Source organism: Vipera berus, assembly GCF_964194415.1.
Source record: "Vipera berus genome assembly, chromosome: 3".
Lineage (NCBI taxonomy): Eukaryota > Metazoa > Chordata > Lepidosauria > Squamata > Viperidae > Vipera > Vipera berus.
This window is the reverse complement of record NC_138204.1, coordinates 86,676,528-86,704,254: the sequence shown is the minus strand read 5'-3', so window position 1 is coordinate 86,704,254 and position 27,727 is coordinate 86,676,528. Positions and strand designations below refer to the sequence as shown.

Sequence of the window (27,727 nt, the reverse complement as noted above, 5' to 3'; positions counted from 1 at the left end):
ATGTTCAAATGCCTGTTTTTAATATGAAGTTCAGAGATAGAAAAAGAGAATTTGAATTTGAATATCTATCAATGTCACTATCAGGGAAGAGGTTATACCTATACTGAATCCGGATTTACTCTTATATAGAGAAATCCATTGAAGATCATGCTAGTAATGATTTGTCTCCTGGATTTCAGTGAATTTACTCTTGTAAGTTTAGATTCAAATCCTTGAAATAATGGCTCCCTTTGTTACCATGTTATTATTATGCGTAATATTTTGCAGATTCTCCATTCTTGCTTCCACAAAGATATTCTGTGTTTCAATTAATTTAGACTCATACTCTAAGTTTGAAATTCTGTGGGAAAAATATAACTGAGCATAAAATGAATTGTGCAATTCCATTTTGGATACTTTAATCAGAATGTTTCTGATACCAGCATATCATGGGTTAGAGGAATATTTTGAAAACATTTAATAGCTAGATGATGGTGTCTCGCACAGAACAAGCATGCATGAAGACATTTTAGTTTTGTATTATTGTATTTCTATTGCCTGGAAATAAACCCCCATAATTAACTGGAGTAGAATCTCAGTTAGATCAGTATAGAACTGTAACTTAAAGAAACATGGAACTTGACATTTTACAATAAACTATTTTTGAAGATTAGATTCCAGAAAAGTAACTTAGAAATAATAAGGTAACCCTGACTTGAAAATTGGGATGGGATGGAGAAATGGATTCAAGTTTACAATGCACTGATATTTTATCTTAGCCTAAAAAGTCATAAGTGTATTGAAATATTAACTAGCCTTGAAGGTTCTATGAGAAGTATAATGCACTTATGAGAGTATACGTAGACTACCAATACAATCCATATGTCTGCAAATCAAGGTAACTAACTTCTCTGCCACATTCCAAACTCTTTATGAAAGTTCCTCGAAGTAAAGCAGAGAATAGAGAACACAAATCATCATTTTTCTGTTTCCTCCACATTTTATCTGTTATAGCACATCACACTAGATTTGATTTATGTGAGGATAAAGTAAGATTTCTCCAAAGTAGATGTGTCCAATGGAATGAGATTTTAAGAATAATAACATATTGTACTATCCTACAAATAAATCTATATATGAAACAACAAATAGTGCTCTTTAATATGTTGATGAGCATTCCACTTTATTGTTAATGTGCTTTCAGGTTTGTTTTTAGGGGAAAAACAAAGTCAGACATTTTAAAATTTCATGGAAGTTAGGGCACCCAATAGGTACTTAAATTCTTATAGAGATCACTAGAGGGACATGCACTTAAGGTCTTTCTTCTGGTCATTGGCCATACCATACCATGACTCCATTGTAATCCGTTTTTCAAAATAGTGGTAAAAAGATAGCATTTGAGAAACTGGGTCAGCATTTTTCATTTACTGTTTCAGGATTTGGCAGCTAGAGTTTTCCAGAGATTTTAGTCAGAAAGTCCTTCTATTCTTTGATAGTATGCTGGAGTTGATGCACACTGCGGTCCTAAACAAATGGTCAGGAGGCAACAAGCTACATTGATTTGTTGTGTAATTTGGTCTGCTGCAATAGTTGTTGCCACCCCATCATCTTTGGTAGATGGCAGCCACTACTGCCATCTGCCATCATTGTTGAACAAGAGGTATATAGCTTTTGTTCCATGCATTATTTATTTCCACAAATTCTGACACTTTATTTAATGCTTACAGATCTACAGCTTTGTTTGGTGTTAAGGGTTTGATGAGATTTTCTTTGTATGAAAAGTAGCAGGTAAACAAGTTATGTAGCTATAACAACAACAAAGGTAACAGAAAATGCTTTGTAGGTACACTCTTTTATGGCCCTCTAATCCTCCTTAGAGCATTCTCCTTGGATTAGTAAAACAGCTCTAGGAATAAAATAGTATATGCACTGAGATTAATTTGCTGGATCCCCTTTTCTTGCTTTCTTTCTCTCTCCTAAAATATCTCTTTTTGAGTGTCTGCTGAAAGGCAGATATTGTAAGATGGCACTGTGGAATTTTATATTTGCCTTATCTTGTTTTCCTCTGGATTACAGTGCTTGAATTTACAAGCACAATGATATTTTCCTAATTGCCAACTCACTATGAGGGTAATCCAGTTCTGCTGATAGTCAAGCTGTGTTCTTTCTGACTGGTGCATTAAGTTCAGTAATGAGAATTCCACCGGCCAAATCTTGCCCTTAATTAGACCTCTGTTATGCTATTGCTTCCTAATTCTGCCCTTGGTGACATCTGTGTGGCTCATCTTTTGTCAGTAGGGCTATCAGGTGTGTGAACAAAACCAAAGCCAGTGGATAGTTTTGATGGTAATGATCTAATTCCATAGTCAAAACAGTTTAGCTTCTGGGAAAACAGAAGCAGAAGAGAAAATAGAACTCAAATAGATTTTTAATTTGTCAGTGCTCTACAGATCGGGATGGTAGTGATGGTTAAGAAGTATATTCAAATCGTGGAATGGAATCATTTTATTTCAGCCATTGTTGCCATGCTGTGCTGGATACTGTCCAATTCTCAAGCTCAAGACAAACTATAAATTAAGATAAACACAGGACTGCTTCCAAAAATGGCAACATTCTAATTGAACTGGACAATAAGACAGTATACTTCACAAAAAAGTATACTGTACACAAAAAGTGTACAATGAAACTGCAATATAATGATATTAAACATTTTCACCAGTGGCACTTTATATTGGTGACATATCAAGATAAAGAACCTTAGGAACTATCTCATCCCAATGGTATCAGCCCAGTCCACTGGTTATAATTGAAAAGGCATGATGTGGACTACATTGGACAAGGAATTCCACTTGGCAGTGTCCAGCAGAAGGACCTTTCCTACCATGGCTCCCACTCTCTGGAACATCTCGAGCCTCTTGAATTGAGATCCGCCCCAACCCTTTTGGCCTTCCATAAGTTCAGCCTTAAACCGAAGTGATGGAAATGTTTAACTGCAACTCTTGGATTCAGCTCAAATATTTGAAGGCAATTAAATATGGGCCTTGCCTGTATTGTATCCAAGTCTTCTCTCATAATCCAAGGATTCCTATGTTAATAGGATGAGCTAAGGATATAGGTTTAATTTGAATAAAGCAGTGTAGAGAGAAGGACCTGCAAAATTTCTGACAAATTTTACTACCCATTTTTATGAGCTGTTGTCAAATTCTGCCTCTCCAGAGGATATTGCCCTGCAGCACACCAAAGTCCTTTAAAAGTGGGGGGAAAAGGAAGGAAGACGGAAGGAAGGAAGGAAGGAAGGAAGGAAGGAAGGAAGGAAGGAAGGAAGGAAGGAAGGAAGGAAGGAAGGAAGGAATTGATGCTGGTTCCATTGGTTAAAAATGGGTGAGGACAAGAAGGGGTTTTTTAATAATTTAAGCTTATGTAGATTTATATCACATGCTAGATATCACATGCTAGTTGTAGATCTTGCCAATCTATGCCTTGCAGGCCTCCAAGAAAGTGTATTGTGAATTAAAAGTGAACCAGATGTTTGGCTTGAAACAGGGAGAGGGAAAAAAGAGATGTTCATCATAATATAAAAGTGGGAGGATGAGAACCTATGTGTTGAGTGATGGCACTTGCTCTTGTTCTTCCAACTTCCACAGCTTACAACTGCAGCCAAATTAACTAGCAACATCATTTAGCATCATTCCAGGAATATTTTTGCGAGTAAAATACCAGTCCTATTGGGATTTCTCCTCCCCACCCCCCACAACAAATGGCTCCAGATGATCCTCCCCAATGTCTTTTTTTTTTTAAAAAAAAATTCACCTCACAGTTGCCAAAATGACCCACAGACTTTTGCATAGTACAAGAGATAATGTAACCAAATATTGCAGGCGATCTCATAGCCCAGAGGTATATTACACATCTATCACCTTAGAAATTTACCAATAACCCAAAAAGGAGAGAAAGAAGAATCTGATCATAAAATCTTTTAGAAATTAGAAAGGATTCCACTAGTGAAAAAGTCTAAGGAAATAGGTGAAGTAACCCCAAGATATTAACTTTAAATGGAGAGCTAAAATTCAATTCCCAGACAAGACCTCTCCCCCCATTTCCCCCATTATTCTGATGTGGTTTACTAGCAAGGTTATTGTCTTGTTTTGTGACATTGTCAAATACTGTGAACCCAGGAGACCAGAGCATAAATTAAGAGGAGTCCTTTTATCCAGGCTACAACAGGATCCTTGTATTATATCTCCCCAAAGACATACTCAAAAGGAGCACACATCTGCCTGAAAAGTCGTATTGTTCATTTTAAAATGAAAAGAGCTATTTTGGTGTGTAGCACAATATCTGGGAAAATGAAAGATTTGCAGATTAGATATGTCAGGCAGTTATTAATCAACAGCAATACAGAAATGGGGGAAGGCAAATTAGAAAAAAAGAGGGGAGGGGAAAATGCCTGACTGTAAGAAAGATGGATGGCACCTAAGTTACGACCAAAGAGGAAAAAGGGGACCTGATTCTTCTGAAGAATAACATACTTTGTGAAAAAGCCAAATAGATTCTAACACCTTTGAGAACACAGATACATTGAAGCCATACAATAAAGTCAAATAATAAAATAAAAAAGTTCTTTTTAATGCCCTCATCTATCTGGAAAACACCAGGTTGGGAAAGATGGTATAATGAGAAAGAAGAGGGGGAAAAACTAGTACAAAAGCCATTTCATAGGAAAAATGCAAAGCAATAAAACATCTGTAATGCTAACTTAATAAAGTATACAAGTCCTGATTAGAAAACCATAAAACATGACAATTAATGCAAAAAAAAAAAAAAACACACACATCTATGAAAATTGCATTAAAACAAAATGACAGGATCCAAATAACCCCTTTCTCTCTCCCCCACTCCACCCTCTGGTAATGGAACTCAACATAAGACGATCAATATGGAAACCAATGCAGACTTCCTTCTGCGTATGAGGATTCTAACTCCTAAATTTAACATGTATCCCAAACTGGATTGAACTGTATATGCAGTGTATTCAATAGAATTACTTTTAATGAAGAGTGTATATATGAGACCATGGAATGCCCATTCTAAAATGGAATCATATTATCATTGTCAGCAACACCATCTAGATTTCATGTAGTTCCTCACTTCAGTGGAGGCTAGGCAGTTGACAGAACATAATACTAAGTTAAAATAATTAAAAATATAAACAAAACCAAACAAGACATCCAGGACTAAAAACAACCCAAACAAAACAAAACAAAACAAAACGAAAGCATGACAAGAACCTCTTCCACTTCTCCCAACACAGGTCTGGAACCTAATCCAGGTTTTAAGGAGGTAGGGCATACACAAGAGAGTGGGTACCATTCATATCTTTGGAGGGATGCTGTTTCAGAAGGTGCAGCCGTGACTGATTCTGAGAAGAATGACACACGAACAGAGGTGGAAACAGATAATGTCTGAGATAGAAAAAGACAGAGGGAGATGTAGAATAGTTGAAATTATACTATGTAAGGTATTATTATGATAGGTGACAATTGATGATGTGTTCTAGTCCAAAGGAAGAGAAATACTAACCTTCTGGGTCTATCTGTTTGTTTACAAGAAATTAAGTTTTAGTCATGAGAGGCAGTAGCGGAGAAGAGTAAGGCTAGAATCAATTATCTACAGCACATATGAACTACTGGAAATCCAAACACCTTGTCTCTCTTGATGTACGTTCTGCGCGCTTCCTGCTCTAGTCCAATGACAAACGAAATAGGTGATAGCAAATGGAACAACTGTTTTATCCCACTAATCCCTTCCAAAATTCTCAGCTGCTTTGGGCAAAGCAAGAACCTGATCACATTTCCTTTGGGTAAAACTTTGAATTCATTTCAGAGCCTGCAGATATACTTTCCTTTCTGATAAGACTCATGTTTACTTTCTCCAGGTTCCAAGTGGACCAAACCTTTAAATATTTCTGCCCTTTCTTTTTTTTGTGTGATCCTACTACGGAATTTCTAAAATTCACTTCACACAGCAGTCAAACAGAATATTTGAAGTGAGGGGTCCCTCAGTTGTTGGTCTGATGTTAATCTTGGTATTAATCTATGCTCATCTGGGTGTTGATTGTTTGTGGGAAGGTGTTGTGATCTTTTTGTTTCCTTTTTGAATTGTTGATCTTCTTTTTGCACACCATGTAGATGTTGTTTATGACTATGTGTCTGTTGATGACTAATTTGTCAGAGTGCCAGGCTTCTAGAAATCCCCTAGCATTATTTTAAAATTCAAAATACTTGATGTAAAACTAAATGTAACTTTATATGATTATTTGTGAGCACCTTTATTTTCACATCCTAACATGAATTCAATCTGGACAAAGATTAAAAAAATAGGATGCAAAGGTGAAAAGAAGTTGAGGCTGACTAAGTGTAGGAATGGGATGATCTAGATTTGTAAGGGCACATAATATTGTACTGCTAAAATGAACAAAGTTGGGTCATACGATTCACCAATGAACAGGTCATCTTTACAGAGCCTGGCAGAGGAAAGGAATCAAAGAACATTTTGGTGGATGGAATGACAACATTATTAAACTGGCAAAGCAAGTTATACTGATCCTCAAGAGGGTTAAATGAAATTATAAGAAAAACAGTTTGGAAAACACAGAAAGGGATGGGCGAAGAAATAAATAACTCATATGGCAAAATGGAGAAGAAAAACATAAATATTTATTTATTTATTTATTTATTTATTTATTTATTTATTTATTTATTTATTTTAATTCCATTTATATCCCGCCCTTCTCCGAAGACTCAGGGCGGCTTACAAGCTTTAGCAGTAGCCTTCATTCTATGTATATGCCTGCTTATTAGGACTTTCACACACACCCCAAGCGGCATTATTACAAAGTCAGCTTATTGCCCCCAACAATCTGGGTCATTTTACCTACCTCGGAAGGATGGAAGGCTGAGTCAACCTTGAGCCTGGTGGGACTCGAACCTGCACTAATTGCAGGCAGCTGGTGTTACTTAAGGAGCTTATGAAACTAAGAAAACCAAAGTAAACTCTAAATGTCATGAAAAATCAGATAATAAGGTAATAATATGAAGTGTGGTGACAAAGAACACTCCAGTGGAGAAATTAATGCTGGCTAAGTGTTTATTGTTCATCAGTTCGAAATATAGGAAAAAGTGAAAAAGCACTTGCTGCTGTTTAAGGAGAATGTTCCAATGTTTGTCACCTTACAGCAACTCCCTAGTAATTCTGAGACACGTATTCAGGAGAAATAACATATAGACAAAAACCTGACATCATTCCAATACTCAGAATTATTGGGAGATAGTAAGAAGAAAAAAAAAGGTTAGATTGATAAATGGAACACAAATTGTTCACCTCTGAAAAGAATGCATGTTTCTATTGGTGTTTTGCACCGAATATGTGGCCATGTCTGAAGGCAGGCCAGGATCAAGTCTGACCCACCTTCAGTATGAGACAGCATTGCAGGGTTGTATTTTTCCAGAACAGTGATAGTGGATTGGCACATGTCCGTCCTTCCTTCCTTCCTTCCTTCCTTCCTTCCTTCCTTCCTTCCTTCCTTCCTTCCTTCCTTCCTTCCTTCCTTTCCTTCATTCTTCCCTCCCTCCCTCCCTCCCGCACCTTGTAACACAGAATAATTAAGATGTGATAGAAAGACCATAGGATCTTGGCAACTAATTGTACAGCAACTGCAGACTCTGTCTGTCTGTCTGTCTGTCTGTCTGTCTATCATCTATCTATCTATCTATCTATCTATCTATCTATCTATCTATCTATCTATCTATCTATCTATCTATCTATCATCTATCTATCTATCTATCTATCTATCTATCATCTATCTATCTATCTATCTATCTATCTATCTATCTATCATCTATCTATCATCTATCTATCTATCTATCTATCTATCTATCTATCTATCTATCTATCTATTATCTATCTATCTATCTATCTATCTATCTATCTATCTATCTATCTATCTATCTATCTATCTATCTATCTATCTATCTATCTATCTATCTATCTATCTATCTATCTATCTATCTATCTATCTATCTATCTATCTATCTATCTACTTACCTATCTATTTTACACACACAGACACAAACACGCACAGATGCACAGCATAAAACTGCTCCTTGGCAGTAGTAGAAACCCCTCCTCTTGGCAATTTCTCCCTTTGGCAAGATGCTTTAGTCCATCCCGTAAGTCAATCTTAACGGTGAATCTGATCTTGATCCCTTTTAGTCACATTCAATCCTTCTATCAGTTTCCTAATGTCAATAGAAACCTGTCCAACTTGATTTTGCTTGCTTATCTAGGTAGGGTGTAACTTCCACTAGCTCCATTTCATATCTGAAAACTGATAATCCTCCACTTATGAAAGAGATTGTATTTGGCAGAACAAAAGCCATGATGGCCCCAAAGAATGATATTAAAGGCAGCGGAGAAAAGGAGTTTATTTAAGAGAAAATAAAATATTTTGGAATGTTTGTAACTGGTTCCATGAGTGAGACAATCTACACGTTGACAGAATGTAATAGCTGTCAATGAATCAGTTGCACAAACTTTCCATGTATTTGCCCAGAAGACAGAATACAAAGTCAAACAAAATTCATTCTTAAAAGATACAGTATGTTCTATAAAATGCTTTTTCGAAACATGCATTCTATTCAGTTCACTTTAAACAAGTATTTTTTTTCTTTTTTTCCTTTTAGTTGAGACTATACTACATCTATGACCAGCTGACACGTGCAGCTTATTTTGGGAGGCAATGAAATTTGTAAATCTTGACTTCCTCAAGCATGCCTAACAGGTATACATCTAACCACCACCGCCACCACCACCACAACAATAATAATATTGCACAAACAGTACAAATTGAAACAATAGTGCATTGGAATATCTGCAAGAAATACCATTTGCTTGCAAGCAAGAACTGATGGGACCACAATATACCATAGACAAAATAGAAGAAAATGAAGAAGGTAAAGTGGGACTTTAGAATACAAACAGACAAGAACCCGATATTAGGTGACTTGGGTGCAATCCCAAAACACCTGGAACATCATGTGAACACCATCAGCACTGACAAAATCACCACCAGTCAATTACAAAAGGCAGCTTTACTTGGAACAGCTTACATCTGGCGAGATACCTTTAACCAGTGGTGGGGTTCAAACAGGGCTTTTTTTCTCATAGAACGCTCAGAACGGAGTTCCGGCACCTTTTTTGGATGGAACCTTGTAGGGTAGGCAAGGTGGGTTGTATGACATGTGTGAGTTCCGGCACCTTTTTCTTTTATAAAAAAAGCACTGGGTTCAAATATGTGAATAACTGGTTCTCTGGGTGGATGCCGCTTCCAGAAGTCTATTCTGGGCCTGGGCAACAAAAAATTAGCTACTGGTTCTGCCGAAGTGGTGCGAACTGGCTGAATCCCACCACTGCCTTTAACAGCATCAAATAACATCTGCCTGTCCCAGACTCTTGGGAAGGACTTGACAGGTGGCTAAAAGTACAGTCTAGGCCAGAGGTCTCCAACCTTTTGGCCACCAGGGACCAGTTATGTGGAGAGAAATTTTTCTGTGGACTGGAGGGTTTTGTGTGCTGCCTGCATCCTGTGGATGGGGCTTTCCTTGTCTGTGCAGATCAATTGGTGGCATGCCGTGGCCCAGGGATTGGGGTTCCCTAGTCTAGGCATCTGGCTCACTGAGCAACCAACAACAGTAATAATAACTGTAAACATTTTCTTTGCAGTCTTCTTTTCAATTTTGCGCTGGTATTTTTAAGTAGAATTCTCCAGTATTATTCATGTAGATTCTTTGCAACTAAAGGCAGTTTATTTAATGTATTTATTGCATTTATAAATTTCTTCCTCACCTATCAGGTGCCCAGGGCTATGTACAATAAAAACAATTAAAGCTCACCGTAAATCCAAGGAGTAAGGGAGCCAAAGTCGTTTAATATGCCTTCAGAACAACATTAAAATAAGAAAGCTTGTTTATTCTGTAGTTCTGGTTACCACACTCACAAAAACAATATTGAAAAGTGAATTTGGATGGACCTCATTTTTGTCCCCGAGGGAGCACTACAATCAGGATGCTGCTAATTAAAAGGCCCTTGTTTTAAATAGCCATCAATCTAGCTTTCTAGCTGCTGGGGTACAAGTTGGACTATGGGTCAGAGAGGGGAAAAATTTTTAGTGGGCAATATGTAAGATGTGCATAATAAAAGTTTTCTGTTTTGACTCCAAGGCCCAGTTCGACATATTTTTGAAATGATTTGTAGTGCACCATGATCTAAGGATGTAATTATTCTTAGAATGATTACAAAAGGGAACAGAAAATAAAACAGCTGAGTACAGCAATGCCTTTAAATACATCCCCATCATTTCTAATGATTCCAAGTGTGGCAGTATGCATAACTTTATGGTGATTCCATCTTTGGAGAGCTGGTCACTAAGCTGGCAAAACAATACTGATATAGGAGGATTGGTTCCTTTTTTATCCCGGAACACCACAATCAGCATTTGTGTGTTGTTGATCACCACACTTGCAAAATAGTATTATAGAGCTGGAAGAGCAACCAAGATGATTAATGGGCTACAGAAATTACCCGATAAGAAACATGATCATGTCTGGAATTTTTTAGTCTGAAGTAAACACAATTGGTGTATCAAAAGTACATAGTAGGAAAAATGTTTACGGAAGGAGTCTAAAGTGGAAAATAAAATGGAGTAATCAATTGCAAAATATACTGTACATACACGGGGGGAAATTAGAGTAAGCAGATGATTTTCATGGATTTTGATATAATATTTACAAAACATTTGTTAAGAACAGAAAAAAGGACTGTGGAACGAATGCTGCCCTGCCCATTGTGATATATGGAAGTAAGTGTTGGGTACATCCGAAGAAACATAAAAATAATAATAATAATAAGCTGAACACAGTAGAAACGGGCTACTTAAGAAATAATAAAACAAGAAGGGAGAGGGTTTAGAATGATTCAGATGGATTAAATACAAATGTGAGTGATCAATATGAAAGAAAAACGTTGAACTACTTTGTTTTTTACAGAGAGAACAGATGAAAACTGCACTGCAAACAATTTCTGAAGGAAAGAGTGAATGGGCTAGGACACAGGTCTGCAACCCGCGGCTCCGGAGGAAAGAAATAGAACCAATCAGACAAAAAAATATGGTTAGGCGAAATTTGTGGAAACCTCAAAAATGGAGAGCTGAGAAGCTTAAAGAACAAAAGGCAATGTACAGACAGAGTAGGGATGTGAAAACAAGGACGCTTTTGGTGTTTTGCCTTTTACAGTATTAGGGCTCATTGTTCTCACTCACTAAAACTATATATTTTGAAACTTGGGACTAATAAAAGTATCTGCTTCTCCACACAGTTAAACTGTGAAATTTCCTACAGTTACATGTGATGACAGATGATTTAAAACCAGGACAGAAAGCCAATTCGAGGTAACGGCTAAAGGCATCAGACTAGAAACCAGAAGACCATGAGTCAGCCCTGCCTTAAAGAGAGCCTGTATTGTGGTTAAGGCATTGAACTAGAAATTGGGAGATTGTGAGTTCTAGTTCTGCCTTAGGCATGAAGTCAGCTATTCTTGGGCCATTCACTCCCCAAATCTGCAGGGACCCATGCAGGCAGTTGCCAGGAGTCAACACTGACCTGAAGGTACACGCAGACCGACCCACAGGACTCCTACCTTGGGGACAGTTGAGTAATTTTGGACTTCTCCTTCTCTTGGAGCCCGAGGAAGAAGATAATGGCAAGCCACTTCTGAAAAAGTTGGCAAGAAAACCGCGGGGACTAGTTCAGGCAATCCGCAAGAGTCAGGCCTGACTTGGGGCACAGAAATAAAGCAGAACCAGACACATTAAGGGAGAGGTCTATGAATAGATTTTAGTCTTGGTGGCTATATTCTTTTTTCTGCCACATAAGCAGTATAAATTAAATTCCAGCTGCTGAGAACCAAAAATGGACAAGGATGATCATCTTCTTGTTCATATTTGTCAGCTTCTTAAAATGTTTCTGGTTGGAATGGTGGGCTAGATAAATTGTTGGTCTCATTCAGCTTTTTTTAAAAAAAAACAAAAAAGAAAAATTATATTGTACAACCTGTTAGGTGGGAAATGAGGTCAGGGTCACTTAATACAGATAGTCAATAAAATAATTAGATTTAAAAATAATCCTTCACAAGGAACAAACTTAATCAATAGGTATTACAGTAATTTCCCTACCCATCCTGGCTCAATTTTTAAGTAGTGATGGTGATTAGATAGCATATTTATTCATAAGAATATTGAACACTGAAAAATCAGTGTGCTGTAGTAGTCAACGTACTACATCAGGATGGGGAAGAACAATGTTCAGATTTGCCTTTAGCAATAGAAAGTGAGGGCCACTTTCTCCCAATCTAGCCTATTTTACAGGACTTGTGATATATGGATAAAATAAAGGCAAGTGCAACTAAGCCGCTTGGAATTCCTGAAGAAGAGATGGAGCCTTGGTGGAGCAGTGGACTAATGCCTCCTTAAGTAACACCAGCTGCCTGCAATTAGTGCAGGTTCGCATCCCACCAGGCTCAAGGTTGACTCAGCCTTCCATCCTTCCGAGGTAGGTAAAATGAGGACCCAGATTGTTGGGGGCAATAAGCTGACTTTGTAATAATGCCGCTTGGGGGTGTGTGTGTGAAAGCCCTAATAAGCAGGCATATACATAGAATGAAGGCTACTGCTAAGCTTGTAAGCCGCCCTGAGTCTTCGGAGAAGGGCGGGATATAAATGGAATTAAAATAAATAAATAAATAAATAAATATAGATGTAAAAGACAGGAATGCTGTTGGAATGCTGGTGTTTTGAAACTATTTTCCTTGCTGATTCATGGATTTCCTTTATTTTGGCTGTTATTTTATTGGGCTGATCCTTGATTACAAACCAGCGGTTATTCTTTTAAAAGTATTATTTCTATTTTTAAAATTTGAATCTTGCTTACATGCTCATCTAATTGTTCAATTCTATTTATAGCAAAAATGCCAAATATAAACCTAGCTCATTCTCTCCCCCCCCCCCGTGTGTGTATTTGTCTTTATCTGCTCTTTCACTTCTCCTCAATATCTTTTCTCAATTCTCAGTTTCATCTGCCATGGCAAAGTTAGCCCTCAGTGAAACTGCAGGTGTTTCTCTCCCTGATGATTTCATCAATATTTTTTTTTCCTGCAAAGAAAAGAAAACTGTAAAAACCCTAAGGTGACAATGCCTTTGAAAGCACCAAGCCCTCTCAAAATAAATAAAGGACAATATTTGTTTGGTGTTTTCATGTGCAAAGAATGTTTTCATGTACACAGAGAAAAGACACGAAGATACAGTGGTATCAGAAAACTATTCTTTGGAATAGCAATAATATGTAAATTACTAGCAGCTGAGAGAGGAAGTACAATGATACACAACCAGACAATGGTCACATGTCACTATTCCTTTTACAACATGGGAAAATGCATAAGGGAAAAATGTCAAGGATCACACAACACAAAAAACTTAAGACCCACTTTCACAGGTCATCTTCTGTTCCATCTGAGGCCAACACACAATGCTTGTATAAATTAATCTAGCTTCCCTGGAAATAGAAACCCACACTACAGTGATATATATATATATATATATATATATATATATATATATATATATATATATATATATGTATGTATGTATGTATGTATGTATGTATGTATGTATGTATGTATATATATACATACATACATATATATATATAAACTATATATATATAGTTTATTTTAAGCATAAATTTGATTTTGGTATTTTACTGCAAAGGTCCCCAACCTTTGGGGCACCAGGGACCGGTTACATGGAGAGAGGTTTTTCTGCAGACCAGAGGGGGTGTGGTTTTGTGTGCTGCCTGCATCACACAGATGGGGCTTTCCTTGTTTGTGTGGACCAGTTGCTGGCATGCTGTGGCCTGGTATTGGTCCACGGACCAGTGGTTGGGGACCTCTGTTTTACTGCATGTGAGCCTAATACAAATATCAATTTCTAGTCACCTAAATAGTGACCTAAACACAGAAACAATGAATTTTAGTAACTTTAGTCAGTACGAATCTACAGGTAGTCCTCGATTTATGGTCATAACTGGGACCAGAATTTTCCCTCCTGGCAAGGTGATTGTTAAATGAGTTGTGTTCAACTTCAAACTATTTTGCCACCAGTTATTAAACAAATCACTGCAGTTGTTAAGTAAATCATGCAGTCGTTAAGCAAGTCCAAGTTCTTCCCTCATTGACTGTGCTTGTTGGAAGCCAGTTGGAAGCCAGGTTCGCATGTGGCAATCCTGGGATACTGCAACCATTGTGTGTACAAGGCAGTTGCAAAGCACCCAAATTCTGACTCTGGGGATGCGGTGATGGGGCTGTAAGTCTTAGGACCCTTTTTCAGTTCTGCTGTAACTTTGCACAGTGATTAAGTAAAGTTGGGGATTATGTATACAAGATTATTGACGCACCAGCCACACACCCACAGAACGAAATACAATGATAAATGCAAAAACCTTGTTTTGAGAAGGATGCTCTTCACTTATTCTTACCTTCACTGCCGGGATGGGCTTCTTTGGAGCAAAACACTTTCTCTCAATCTGGGGAAGGAGGTTGCTTGGTCCTTTGAGTTTCAGCTTATTTTCGGCTATTATCTTCTTTCGTTGCTCAAGGTAGGGGCCAAAGCTGGGAAGTTTCTATGAGAAACAGGAAGTATGTAATTATGTAATTATTGCTACAGTCATCCCAGGTTTTTAGTTGTAGGCATATTATATTGAGGATTTGAAAGCTAAGCCAATCTCTTCTCTTTGTGCTTCAGGATTTTTTAAAAATTTGTTTTTAAAGAGCCGCATGTAATTTTTGCTAACTAATCAAGTATCCACACTCCTTTTTAAAGTATTGTGGGAGGACAGCACTCCCTCCCCCAGAGAAAGAAATATTTTGAGAATATTAAAAAGCAGAATATTATATTTCCCAAAGGAATACAGTAATGGAGAAAGAAAATCTTAAAAGACAGAAACCAGCCCCCAGAAACCAGCTCCTCTCCACCCCAGGCAGAGGGCAGGTGTGTAGAAATGCAGATTTGACAATCCTATTCAAAAAGGTTGGAGCCAGGAGGCTGGAAACTGATGAGATTAGGAAGACAAAGACCCCTAAAATCTACATGCCCCACCCAAACTCTAAAGACATGACCTTTAGGACATAATAGGGTTAACCCACCACCATCAGAATACAAAAAGGGCCCAATCAGACTCAGGTCCAAGTACATGACACAGGAAATACAAAGGCTCAAACAGGAACAACTCCAAACACAAAAGCACAAGAAGGTATAAAACTACCCCATTCCCAGCTACATGCAGTCAGCTTTCCCAGAGCCACATTTCTGTCTGGCTCTTCTCTTCAATAAACTACAACCTTCTTTCTAAAGCAGTCTCCATTTGACAAAGTAGACCACAACCTACCTCTTGATAAGCTAGAAAAATGTGGGATACACAGCATCACCACCAGATGGATTTGTAACTGGCTGACAAACTGTACTCAACAAGTAGTCCTTAATGGTACAACTCTACATGGAGGGAAGTAAGCAGTGGGTTACCACAAGGTTCTGTCTTAGGCCCAATACTCTTCAATATCTTCATAAATGACTTAGATGAGGGAACAGAAGGGGAACTCATCAAATTTGCAGACGACACTAAGCTGACAGGAATAGCCAACACCCCAGAAGACAAACTCAGGATCCAAAAAGATCTTGACAGATTTGAACAATGGGCCCTATCCAACAAAATGAAATTTAATGTGGAGAAAAGCAAGGTTTAAACCTGGGCAGGAAAAACCAAAGTTACAAGTACAGATTAGGTGAAACATGGCTCAAAAACAGTAACTGTGAGAGGGAGCTTGGAGTCCTAGTGGACAATCACTTAAACATAAATCAGTAGTGTGTGGCAGCAACCAAAAAAGTTAATACAATCCTTGGTTGTATAAACAGAGGCATAGAATCAAAATCACGTGAAGTATTAGTACCTTTTTATAAAGCCTTAGTAAGACCACACCTGGAAAACTGTATCCAGTTTTGGTCACCACATTACAAAAAAGATGTTGAGAGTTTGGAAAAAGTACAAAAAAGAGCAACTAAGGTGGTTAAGAGCCTGGAGACAAAAAGATATGAAGAATGGTTGTAGAATTTGGGTTTGGCTAGTCTAGAGAAAAGAAGGACTGGAGGAGGGGGGGACATGATAGCAGTATTCCAGTATTTGAGAGGTTGCCCCAAAGAAGAAGGGGTCAATTTATTTTCCAAAGCACCAGAGGGCAGGAGAAGAGAAAATGGATGGAAATTAATCAAGGAGAGAAGCAATCTGGAATTAAGGAGAAACTTCCTAACAGCAGACAATTAACCAGTGGAACAGCTTACTTTCAGATGTTGTGGGTGCTTCATCAATGGAGGTTTTTAAGAGACTGGACAGTCACTTGTCTGAAATGGTATAGGATCTCCTATATAGGGAGCTGGACTAGAAGACCTCCAAAGTCCCTTCCAGCTCTATTCTGATTCTGATTTAGGGCTATGAAGATGACTAAAATAATTTCAGAACTATATCTTGCCAAAAGATCAAGTGAAATGGATCCAGAAAAGCAACTTACTTGTTTGTTTGTTTGTTTACTTTCTTTCTTTCTTTCTTTCTTTCTTTCTTTCTTTCTTTCTTTCTTTCTTTCTTTCTTTCTTTCTTTCTTTCTTTCTTTCTTTCTTTATTTATTTATTTATTTATTTATTTATTTATTTATTTATTTATTTATTTATGCAAGTATTTATTTATTTTTCATATTTCTTAACTGCCCATCTGCCTCAGATATGTGTGGATTTATAAGGACATCTATTCTTCCTATAGGGAGGTATTGATCATCAGCCTCAAATCATATTGTTAATTCCATCCATCAGGAGAGCTGACAGGTAAGTAAAGAGGTAGTGGCTGTTTTCTGCCTTACACTTGCCCATATATCTAACAAGCATTCTCATTCCAAAATAATAGAAACAGGCACGTGCCAAGGTTATAGTCCTATGAGTTGCCTCAATGCTACAATTTCCATCCTTTCCATATTTTTATGTAATGTTATGATGCAAATATGAAAGGACACAACAAGACACATTTTGTAACTAGACATCCTTTTGGCTAGGCACCTATATTTCCAGCAAATTGCTTCCACAGATTACAACTTTAATATTCAGATACGCTCCCCGGACTATTCCTTTCTTTTTTGTCACCATGCTTCATTTACATAATTCTGAAAAGTTTTTCAATGTGTTATTTTTTCCCTAGTTTTAGCTACAAACTGAAGTATTACTGAGATTTTTGCATTATCCCAGTCATGGTAAAAATATACAGTACAGACTGCAAGATTTGGGATGCAGGAAACTGGTAAGTGTAACGGTGTAAAAATGATCCTACAGAACAATATGTTCATACATTTTATGCAGTACATTTCAGAGTTGGAAGTTCTGAAGTTGTACATTTATAAAAGTCTTGTATATATAAATAAATACTTCTACAATGAAAAATGACACATGTTTATTTTCATATTAGCAGGAAAATGAATTCAATGAATAGATATGCTGTAGAAACACATTTACTCAGTATTTTATTTTTTCTTCTCCTTACAGCAAATGGATTTGCCACAAAACTTTATAAAGCACGGTCTTAGATTATTTTGACATGGCAGTTAGAGGGATATTGGATATGTTAATATAATAGTAGTAAGTTCGATGCAAACTCTAGAAAGTGCTAATTTTATTAATTTCACTGTTTGACCTCACTGAGCTTAATCTTTAGCCTGTGGTCTTGCTTTCACATAATGCAGTAATGGAGAAGAATGCTAAATTTCAAATACTGCCAGAATGCTGGTTCCAATTTCTGAACACATCAGTGCCCACAGATAATGACAATATGTCAACTGGATAAAGCCAGCTTCAACTCAGGAAGGTAATCATGATATTTGATCTACAAAATAGTGTTATGAATCCAAACAAGTTGTTAGTTTTGGCTTCTTCCTTGAAAATGGAACATACTGTGGGACAACCTCATCTCCCTTTTTACTATCTGGAAATATTTAATCAAACTAAGTAAGCCAAGTTAAATAACAATTTCATAGTCATTTAATGCAACTCACTATCACTTTCAAGATAACTTGATGTATCGTATTAAATACACATTTCCTGCACTGACAAGAAGCCTATGTCTAATTCCTGTCTTCTCACCCAACAGTTCACATTGAAATTTACTTTTATTGTTTATTATTAATAATCTCATGACAATCCAAGCAAGTTAAAACTGTATTTTGCCCACAGAGAGAGAAATGAAGTGAGTTTATGCAAAATAATGCACATATCAAAGCTTCCATTGAATGAGAATCAGGTGTTTTGAAACAAATTTTTACCGCTACCTGAATTCCTACTTAGGTTTAAACAAAATCTCATCAACTTCTTAAAAAAAAAAGGAAAATAGAAAAGAAAGAAAAAAAATCCCAAAGAAGGAAGAATTCTATAAAATGTTTCAGTATTAACTTCATCATGCACCAGACCACTACGAAATCTAAGAGCCATGCATTAGTCTGATTTAGATGAATATTGACAAAAAATAAGCTGTTTAGGAAGCAATGGCTTTTCCAACAGTGATGAGGATAGACAAGCAGTTCCTGTTATAGCTGAAGTATATTTAAATAAGGAAAGGCTTAACAAGAATGATTACTGTATTTAAGAACAACTGAGCAGAATACCAGCACAATACTTGGCCTCTGCCATTGAGCTGGAACAATCCGGAACACCTACATGAGTGAAAGTATCAGACTGCCTGAAATTACTTAAAATACAACCAATCGAAACGCAGTAGAGGTAAGACGAGCATCGGCTATAAAAATATCTTCAAGAGTTCAGTTAGGCTGCTGGAATTCTACCATTATAAATCCTTGCTCCTTGAATTTCTCTTATCTAGTTACCTTGGCATTCTGGCTGTTTTACAGCTTACTGATTTATGTTGTGGCTCCTGTTTCTCTCACTTCATTCTGGTGGTCTAGCTTTGATCTTGAGAGAGTTTACAGACTATTATGTGCCTTTCCTGCCTTTGTTTGTATAACTTCAGCAGGCATTAAGTAAAATGCAAAGCACAACGGAAGACACCCTTAATTTTGAAATCATATGATGGAATCTCTGCCACCTATTACCAATCCTCCAAATATTTATTGGCTTTAGACTTCAAAAAATTACTTTTGGATGTTTTATTACACTTGCTTTCAGTAACAGCTGCAGCCTAAATAAACAGGATAAATATCTTCAAAGACCATCTGATGTACTGGCAGCTATCAAAACAATTCAATTATATCTTCTTTTCAAAATGGATTAATCGTATTTTCAAGAAGATATTGAAAAGCTAGCGCCAGCCTGCTTTGAATTTTATTGGGAAAAAAGTGGTTCAACAGAGTGGTACCTTCAAAATGTCTTAATGTCAAAATGTATAATGTTGTAAAACATCAGTGTAATATTTTTGTTATTATAAACAACATTTTTGTTGAGAGACAAAATGTAAGACATATGGAATCTGGGCATGCTGATCACAGTAGCAGTTAGTAGATAATAAGAGTACTTAGAATTTTTTTAATGCTCATCCTGCTTTATAAGAAACGATTGTGCAAAGTAGATGAATACTATTGTTCCCTTACTGCATAGAGTGAAGTTATAGTCATAACAGAAGCAAGATCCATATCATGAATTTAATGGTCCATAGCTCAGATCTGTTAACCAATAAAGTATGTACAGTATGTGTCCCTATATATCTATGTTATTCATTAGTATTCATAATACCTTTCGATGAGAAGCCATGTGGATAGGGAAAGGTCAAATTTCAATAGCAGGTACTCTATCCTTCAAAGATCATTCTTAGGATGACCTTCAGACCCGTAGGAGGCATTTCTAGAACTGGAAACCTTTCTATTTATTATTTTTACACTAACAGAAATTGTATCATATGAAACTATCCAACATCAAATGGGGTAGACCAGTTCATCAATTTGGTTTAGCACAGGGGTGTCAAACTCAATTTCATTGAGGGCCGCATCAGCATTGCGGTTGCCGTCAGGGGGCCGGGTAGGTGTGGCCTACTAGGTGGGCATGGCCTACTGGGTGGGTGTGGCCTACTGGGTGGGCGTGGCTAAAGTGCGTATGGCCTACTGGGTGGGCATGGCCAGCTCTACATCATTCGCATCAAGGGTGCCTATGGGGGCCTGGGCAGGAGTGGGACAGATCTGAGGGTCTCTGGCAGGAGGAGGGTCTCTGGGCCAGGGCCAAGGCAGTGGGGGCCGTTCCCTCACTGTTTCCAGGATGGCTTCGCAGGCCGCATAAAACCACTTCGCGGGCCGGATCTGGCCCCCGGGCCTTGTGTTTGACATGTCTGGTTTAGCATAACACACAGTCTCTCCTTTAATCCAAAGACAAATCTCTTGCACAACACTTTCAAAAACAATCTTGTGATGAACTGTGCAAATCTCCTGTAACCATTTGATTTTTGTTTAGTATTTCTCAAGGGATTCATTCACTGATGAATTTGTCCTCACTGGATAAGTTAAATCCTGTTCATTTAAAGATAGCCGTATCTATCAGTAGAGCTGTTCCTATCAAGATATAAAAAGCATTAGACTGTCAATACAGAACTCACAACATAATGAATCAACAATGAAACATTAAGCCAGCAAAGCTTTAAGGTGAATAAGCCAGTTCTGGTTATAATTTATTCACAGATCAATCTAAATTCAATTGAGCATATTATGAACTAAGGATTGGTTACCTAATAGAGATAGCTGAGCAATACCTTCATTTTCAAATTACTGTAATTTCCGCTCCCCAACATTTATTATATTAAAAGAAGAGAAAAATAACACGACCGATGCTATAGTTTGTTACTATTCTGATATAAAGTAAAGAACTGAAGAAAACTTGGTCTGAGTACACAGATATTAAATGTTACAGTATTTATAATAACATTAATATTTATATGTTACTTATATGTAAGGGTGTAGGTCTACGCATATGTTGTATACAGTATTTTTAAATGTGTGTTAAGTACGTGTACACTTTGAGAGCAAGCAACTAAATTTCATTTTTAGCGTGTGCCATTGTGCCCACAGTAAAAAAACTACAATAAAGGTTATCTATCTATCTTATCAATATTATTAACATTTATTAATTATCTCCATTATGACAAATATATAGACCAAAATATTTTTATGCAGTAGCCTACATGGATATATTTGTATCCAAAATAAACGGAAAGGAGGAATGCAATAAGCATACTGTATCAAGGACTACTTCAGATTCCAAAAGGAAAGAAAATACAATTCTAAAGCAGCAACGTATATTAAGAATATTTGTGATGATTTTCTTTTCTTTACCTCCTAACCCTAACTTCAATGGTTTGAACACATGCCAGGTAATCATTTGTAAAAAAAAAAAGAAAAGAAAGAAAGAAATAAGAAAAAAAAGAAAAAAAAGAATGCTATTGGCATCTTAAAACATTTTGCCTTTTTGTTGTTTTAAATAATAGCCATTGAGCGTGTAGAATCAGCTCTTCTGCCTGATCTTCTGAAATGTCACAGCTTAAAAAAAAACAGGTGTCTCAGAAATGCTTTCTGGGGGTTGTTTTTTGTTTTGATTCCTTTCAAGGAATATTTTATATATATATATAGTTTCCTGAGCATAAAAATTAATTTTTTTTAAAAAAAATCCCATGTTCTTTTCACTCAGTCTTTTATTAATAACTTCTCTGTCTGTATTTTCTCTGCTCATTTCTATCCCTAACGGGAAAAAACCCCTCTGGCCTTCCAAGCACATTTTATATATACACATCCCACTTGGGAATTTAAAAAGAATTCCACTGCGACTCTACCATGGTGAAAAGAACTTCACTGATTCATTTGAATCCCAGAGGATGAACACTAATCAGGATAAAATCCAGCTAGCTATTCAGCGCCATGGTCATTCCAGAGATGCTAGGGAAGAATTATTTCACTTGCTGTCAGCAGATCGGCTTTTCAGAAGTTAAAGTGACCAGAAACACCCCTCCTCCCAAATAATCATTTGTTACATTTTAGAAACTAAGGGCAACTTCTTATGGGCTTCCTGATCCACTCTGGGAAACATTTTCTACGATTAAACAGAGGAATACTGACAATGACATCCCCTAAACTCCCCTTAAGATGTTACCTACCCTGGTAAGGAAACGTTCAGAAACCAACCTCCACCCTCATTTTCTACATTTTCCTTAAATACCGATTCAACAAACTCCCAAATTTTCCGTACAAAAATCTATTTGAAAAAGGAGCAGAAAAGCAGATCAGATCATATTCTGGGTTCGCTTACTATATTTCTAACCTCATCATTTTATGCATTACTTTTTAAAGTCATTGTAAATAGAAATATGGTCATGATACAACATAGGCAATGCATTTTTATGAAGATGTAGTTCAAGGAACTGATCGATGAATTGGTCACTGAATTTTGCAGATAAGAACATTCAAAGCAAAAATGGAAAGCCCTGTTGCCCCAGTGGAATATCCGTAGGCATTCCAACTGAACATCAGTGAAATTCCCCTAGAGGGTGTGCATGCATTATATTTTGCCTACAGAACATCTGTGGAAACTCAAAAGAAAACAAATAAATAAATAAAGGCTACATCCCCCACACGCTAAATCTAGTAATATAGTGAAATGTAAAGGGGAAGTTCTTGCATAGACTCACTTAATAGCTGAACAATAAGGAATGTGGCGTTCCTCCATTAAGAAAATGTGTACATATTATTAATGACCTCACATTCATTCCTTGGTTGTTTTACTCGAATAGGAATATCTAAGCAGTGGCTTCAAATGATAGTCTGAGAAAATAAGTAGCAGGTGGTTGTTTTTTAACCACAACACCTGCCTCTTTCCCTTCCCTTTCTTGTTTATTTCCCACCCTTTATTATTTTTATAAAAAAACTCAAAGGTATGAACAATATCTAATAGTCCTTCTTCCTCCTATTTTCTCCACTGTAACAATCCTGTGAGGTGAGTTGGGTGGAGAGTGTGTGCCTGGTCCAAAGTCACCCAGCTGGCTTTCATGCCTAAGGCAGGACTAGAACTCACAGCCCACTAGTTTCTAGCCTGCAGTGACCTTTGAAACATGAAAAAAAAAAAACATGAGGGAATATTTTTTTTGTGGCAGTACACTAGCATTTGGGATTTTAAAGCTGTGTTGTTTGGTCTATCTATTATAAAATATTCATCAAATACATTCACATCACTTATATACACATACAAGAAAAAGGAACTAAATAGTGTTATGTTCATTTACTTGATGAACACGTCTTCCAAAGTGAATGATTCCTTCATAAGATAAAGTTGGGAGGATCAAGCAATGGAAAGATTTCTGCTTCATGAACATCTGGCCACTTGTCATTTTATAGACAATAAACATTTTATATGAACAGAAGAGACCTGAATTTATCAGTAATCCCTTCAGTAAAGGATGTGTTGAATTTAGATTGCAAACCGGTGGAAAATACACAAAACTAAATCCCTCCTGAATTCAATGGATTTACTTCTGAGTAAACACATGTGAGATTTGCAATGCACATGATCATTCTGTGATTTCCATATATTACCATATTCATGACACTGTGAGATGAAAGACACTCCACTTACTCTCTAACCGGAACATAAAAAAGAAATTAAAACACTGGCAAGCACTTTGTCTTCAGTTTGTTGGGCATATACGAGAAAGAGCTTCCCACCCATTTATGTAAATGAAATTCTGACAGTTTAGCAGACTAAGTTGTAGCAAAGATGACAGCAGTCTGTCTCTTAATAAACACCTAACATACTAACAATTGCCACTACTTTCCGCTTTTTCCAAACCCTCATTCTGGAAAAAAAAGAATGTGCTCTGCTGGCAAAGCTTTGCATAAATAGCATCTAGTATTTTAACAAGGCTTGCAATGCTTTTCTCATGCCCAAGGTAAACAAAAGGAAAAAAAGCTGTATACTGATTTGACCTTGTGGATTTGATTATATAAATAACACATCTTTCACTTAGGTACTAAAGGTAGTACACTTAAGAGTTCCTGTTCAGTTTATCTTCAGAGAAGAAACCCTTTTTTGGTTGACAGAATAATAATAATAATAATAATAATAATAATAATAATAATAATAATAATAATAATAATAATAATAATAATAATGACGATGACGATGATGATGATGATGATGATGATGATGGAAGGGACCTTGGAGGTCATCTAGTCCAACCCCCTGCTCAGGCAGGAAACCTTATACCAGTGATGGCGAACCTTTTAGAGACTGAGTGCCCAAACTGCAACCCAAAACCCACTTATGTATCATCGGGTGTCAGGTGGATGTGGCTCATTTGGGTGGGTGTGGCCAATTGGGCAGCCGTGGCTGTGGTGGTAACGGCAGATTGGGTGGGACTAAAAAATTCAATCAATTCCAACTTTGTGAGATCTTTTTTTTTCCCCACGAGAAGTTGAAATTGATTGAACCTTTTTTTTTTGCACACAGTGGCGGAGGCCTAAAGCGAAAAGGTTTTATAAAACCCAGCTGAAGGCCTAGGACTGGGGTGATGGCGCACGTGCCCACAGAGAGGGCTCTGTGGGCCACCTTTGGCATGCGTGCCATAGGTTCGCCACCACGTCCCTATACCATTTCAGAGAAATGGCTGTCCAGTCTCTTCTTAAAAATTTCCAGTGTTGGAGCATTCACTGCTTTTGGAGGTAGGTTGTTCCACTGATTAATTGTTCTGTGAGGAAGTTTCTCCTTAGTTCTAGGTTGCTTCTCTCTTTGATTAGTTTCCATCCGTTGCTTCTTGTTCTGCCTTCAGATGCTTTGGAGAATAGCTTGACTCCCTCTTTGTGGAAGCCCCTCAGATATTGGAATACTGCTATCATGTCACCCCTCACCCTTCTCTTCATTAAACTAGAGTAACATACTGTTGTGATTCAGGGTCAGCCTGTGGGTTCGGCAGTTGGGTCGGACGACTCAGAGGAGGAGGAGGAGGGGGGTGTTGAAGAGCTTGCTGAGGGGATTGGACAGCTTGATGAGAGCCCCCAGCCAGGCCCCTCTCATCTGGTCACGACGCAGACCCAGCTGTGTGAGCCTGACAGCATGGATGAAGATGACCCACAGATGCAGGAGGCAGTCAATCAGGAGTAAACAGAGGAAGGCAATGGGGCTCCTCGGAAGGAGGCAGAGAGAAGCCATGCCCTGAACTGTATTTAAGGGGGAATGCATGGGAGGGCTGGTTTGCTGAAGGCAACTGCTTGAAAAGCTCCTGTTTCTTGGTTTGTGTCTTGTTCTATTTGTTTTTGTAGCAATAAATTTGGCAGGCGTAATTCCAGCCTCTTGCCTTCTTGTAAAAGGGGTTGTCCCTGCCTTTTCTGCAGGGCCGGTAGCAGGCTGGTACAGAACACATACCCAATTCCAGCAGCCATTCCTTATACGTTTTAGCTTCCAGTCCCCTAATAATCTTTGTTGCTCTTCTCTGTACTCTTTCTAGAGTCTCAACATCTTTTTTACATCGTGGTGACCAAAACTGGATGCAGTATTCCAAGTGTGGCCTTACCAAGGCATTGTAAAGTGGTATTAATACTTAAATGAGCCAGAATCATCCAGTGAGCTCTATGATAAAATGGTGAATTTAAGATGGGCCTCCCTGCTCTATCATTGCAACTGTTTCATCGTAGGGCCTGCTTTTACAAAGCTGCCTTGCTATATGCTATGTTTTATGTCAGAAATGATTTACTCTGTACATTGATTTGCCTATATATTTACCAATGCTTGTATGTTGTTCCAATAGAAAGCATTTTTAAGGCACTCATTTCTGTTACTGAAAAGTAATTAATTCTAATTATTACTAAATTGAAGGTACTATATTCAGTATAAACAAGGGGTGGGATTCCATTGCAAGTTGGTGAGGGCTCATGATTTTGTCACCCGTTGATTCTCTCTTGACACATCCACTGGGCTGGTTTGTGGTAGTACAATAACAACAGCAACAAAATGATGTTAGCTACCTTGTTAAAATGAGATCAATTTGGAAGATATATGATTGGCTGCTAGGAGGCCATGCGTCAACCTTGTTTCAGCCAGCAATTATGCTAGAAGTTGCAGGAGTGCTATGTTTAGGGTAGAAAATCCCTTAGGAGAATGAAGAGAAGACCGGCCTTCCTACGGAAAAGAGGAAGGGGATAGCAGTGAAAGGATTGGGCTCTTCAAATGTTGTTCTGTGGATCTTGGATGGTTTGCCCAAATGCAGCTAATTTTCTCTCACTATAGCTTGTCTTTTGTTCATGGACTCAGGGGAACTTTTTTTTTAAAAAAGTAACATGGCCATAGCCTGAAAAAAATTGAAAACAATAGGTCTAGATAAGCACACAGATAGAAGGAATGAGGAAGAAGAGGAGTTGGGGCAAGCAAGAAATATTCTTCAACAGTAATCGCAATAGCACCTAGACTTATATACTGCTTCACACTGCTTTACAGCTCTCTCTAAGCAGTTTACAGAGTCAACCTATTGCCCCCAATAATCTGGGTCCCCATTTTAGTTGTTTATTTTTTATAGTTTATTCCAAAATCTTATAACACCATCAATATTCCAAATTTATCTGAACCTTTAGTAGTTTGTAACTTTCTAAGATAAAAATCTTATTTAATATTTTGCTGCATATTCCAAATTCTTTAAGTTTTTAAGCTTGTATTTTTTCCCCTTTTGTTCAGAGTTGTAGATCAGGGCTTTTCAACCTTTTCACCCATTGTACCACTTTTAGGATATGGCAACATCTGAGTACCACCAGTCGCCTAGCAAGATGTCGAAACCTTGATGACCAAAAAAAAAAGAAAGAAAGAAAAAGTGGTGAAGTACAGGTAGTCCTCGACTTACAACAGTTTGCTTAGTGACTGTTCAAATTTACAATGGCACTGAAAAAAGTGCCCCCCAAGCCACAGCCAAGCAAGACACCTGCCTGCCTGCCCGGCGGCGCTCTTCCTCCTGTCTGAGGTTTTCATTGTTGTGAGCATTTCTGTTGAGGATTGGCAGTGGGGGTGGGGAGGGGGTGGGTGTTTGGTTTTTATTCTCCCCCATCTGCTGGATGGTTTCAGCAGGTTTGGTCACTTCACATGACCCTGGGACACTGTGACAGTCATAAATATGAATCAGTTGCCAAGCATCTGAATGTAAATCACAAGACCCTGGAGATGCTGCAACATTCCAGCTGATCGGTGCTTCTTTTGGGCTCAGAAGTGGCAGGATCAGTGCCAAGCTCCAGCTGGAGCCTCACACTGATCCTGGCACTTCCACTGAGCCCTGACAACCCCAAAGAAGCACTGATCCTGGCGCTTCTGCTGAGCCCTGACAGCCCTGCAGCTCCAGCCATCTCTCACTCAGGCTTGTGTGGTGCTGCCACTGGTTCAGCTCATTCCCCTCCCCCGCTACCACTTTTCTAGGATGGTCGTGTACCACCTGCCAGATGCCAATGTACCACAGGTGGTACCTGTACCACTGGTTGAAAAGCCCTGTTTTAGATAAACTCACCCAACAATTAGTTTTAAAACTTGTCATTCTGAAGGTCTCTAATA

At 37.8% G+C, this 27,727-nt stretch overlaps 1 protein-coding gene across 2 annotated transcripts in view; it reads right to left on the bottom strand.

The window, feature by feature from the left end:
* DPYD (dihydropyrimidine dehydrogenase) overlaps positions 1-27,727 on the bottom strand; it is a 611,068-nt gene that overhangs the window by 8,661 nt on the left and 574,680 nt on the right. For both annotated transcript variants that reach the window (XM_081325991.1, XM_081325992.1), the window contains one exon: positions 14,622-14,765. In XM_081325991.1, coding sequence (XP_081182117.1) covers positions 14,622-14,765 — 144 coding nt within the window. The remainder of the gene's footprint in view (positions 1-14,621; positions 14,766-27,727) is intronic.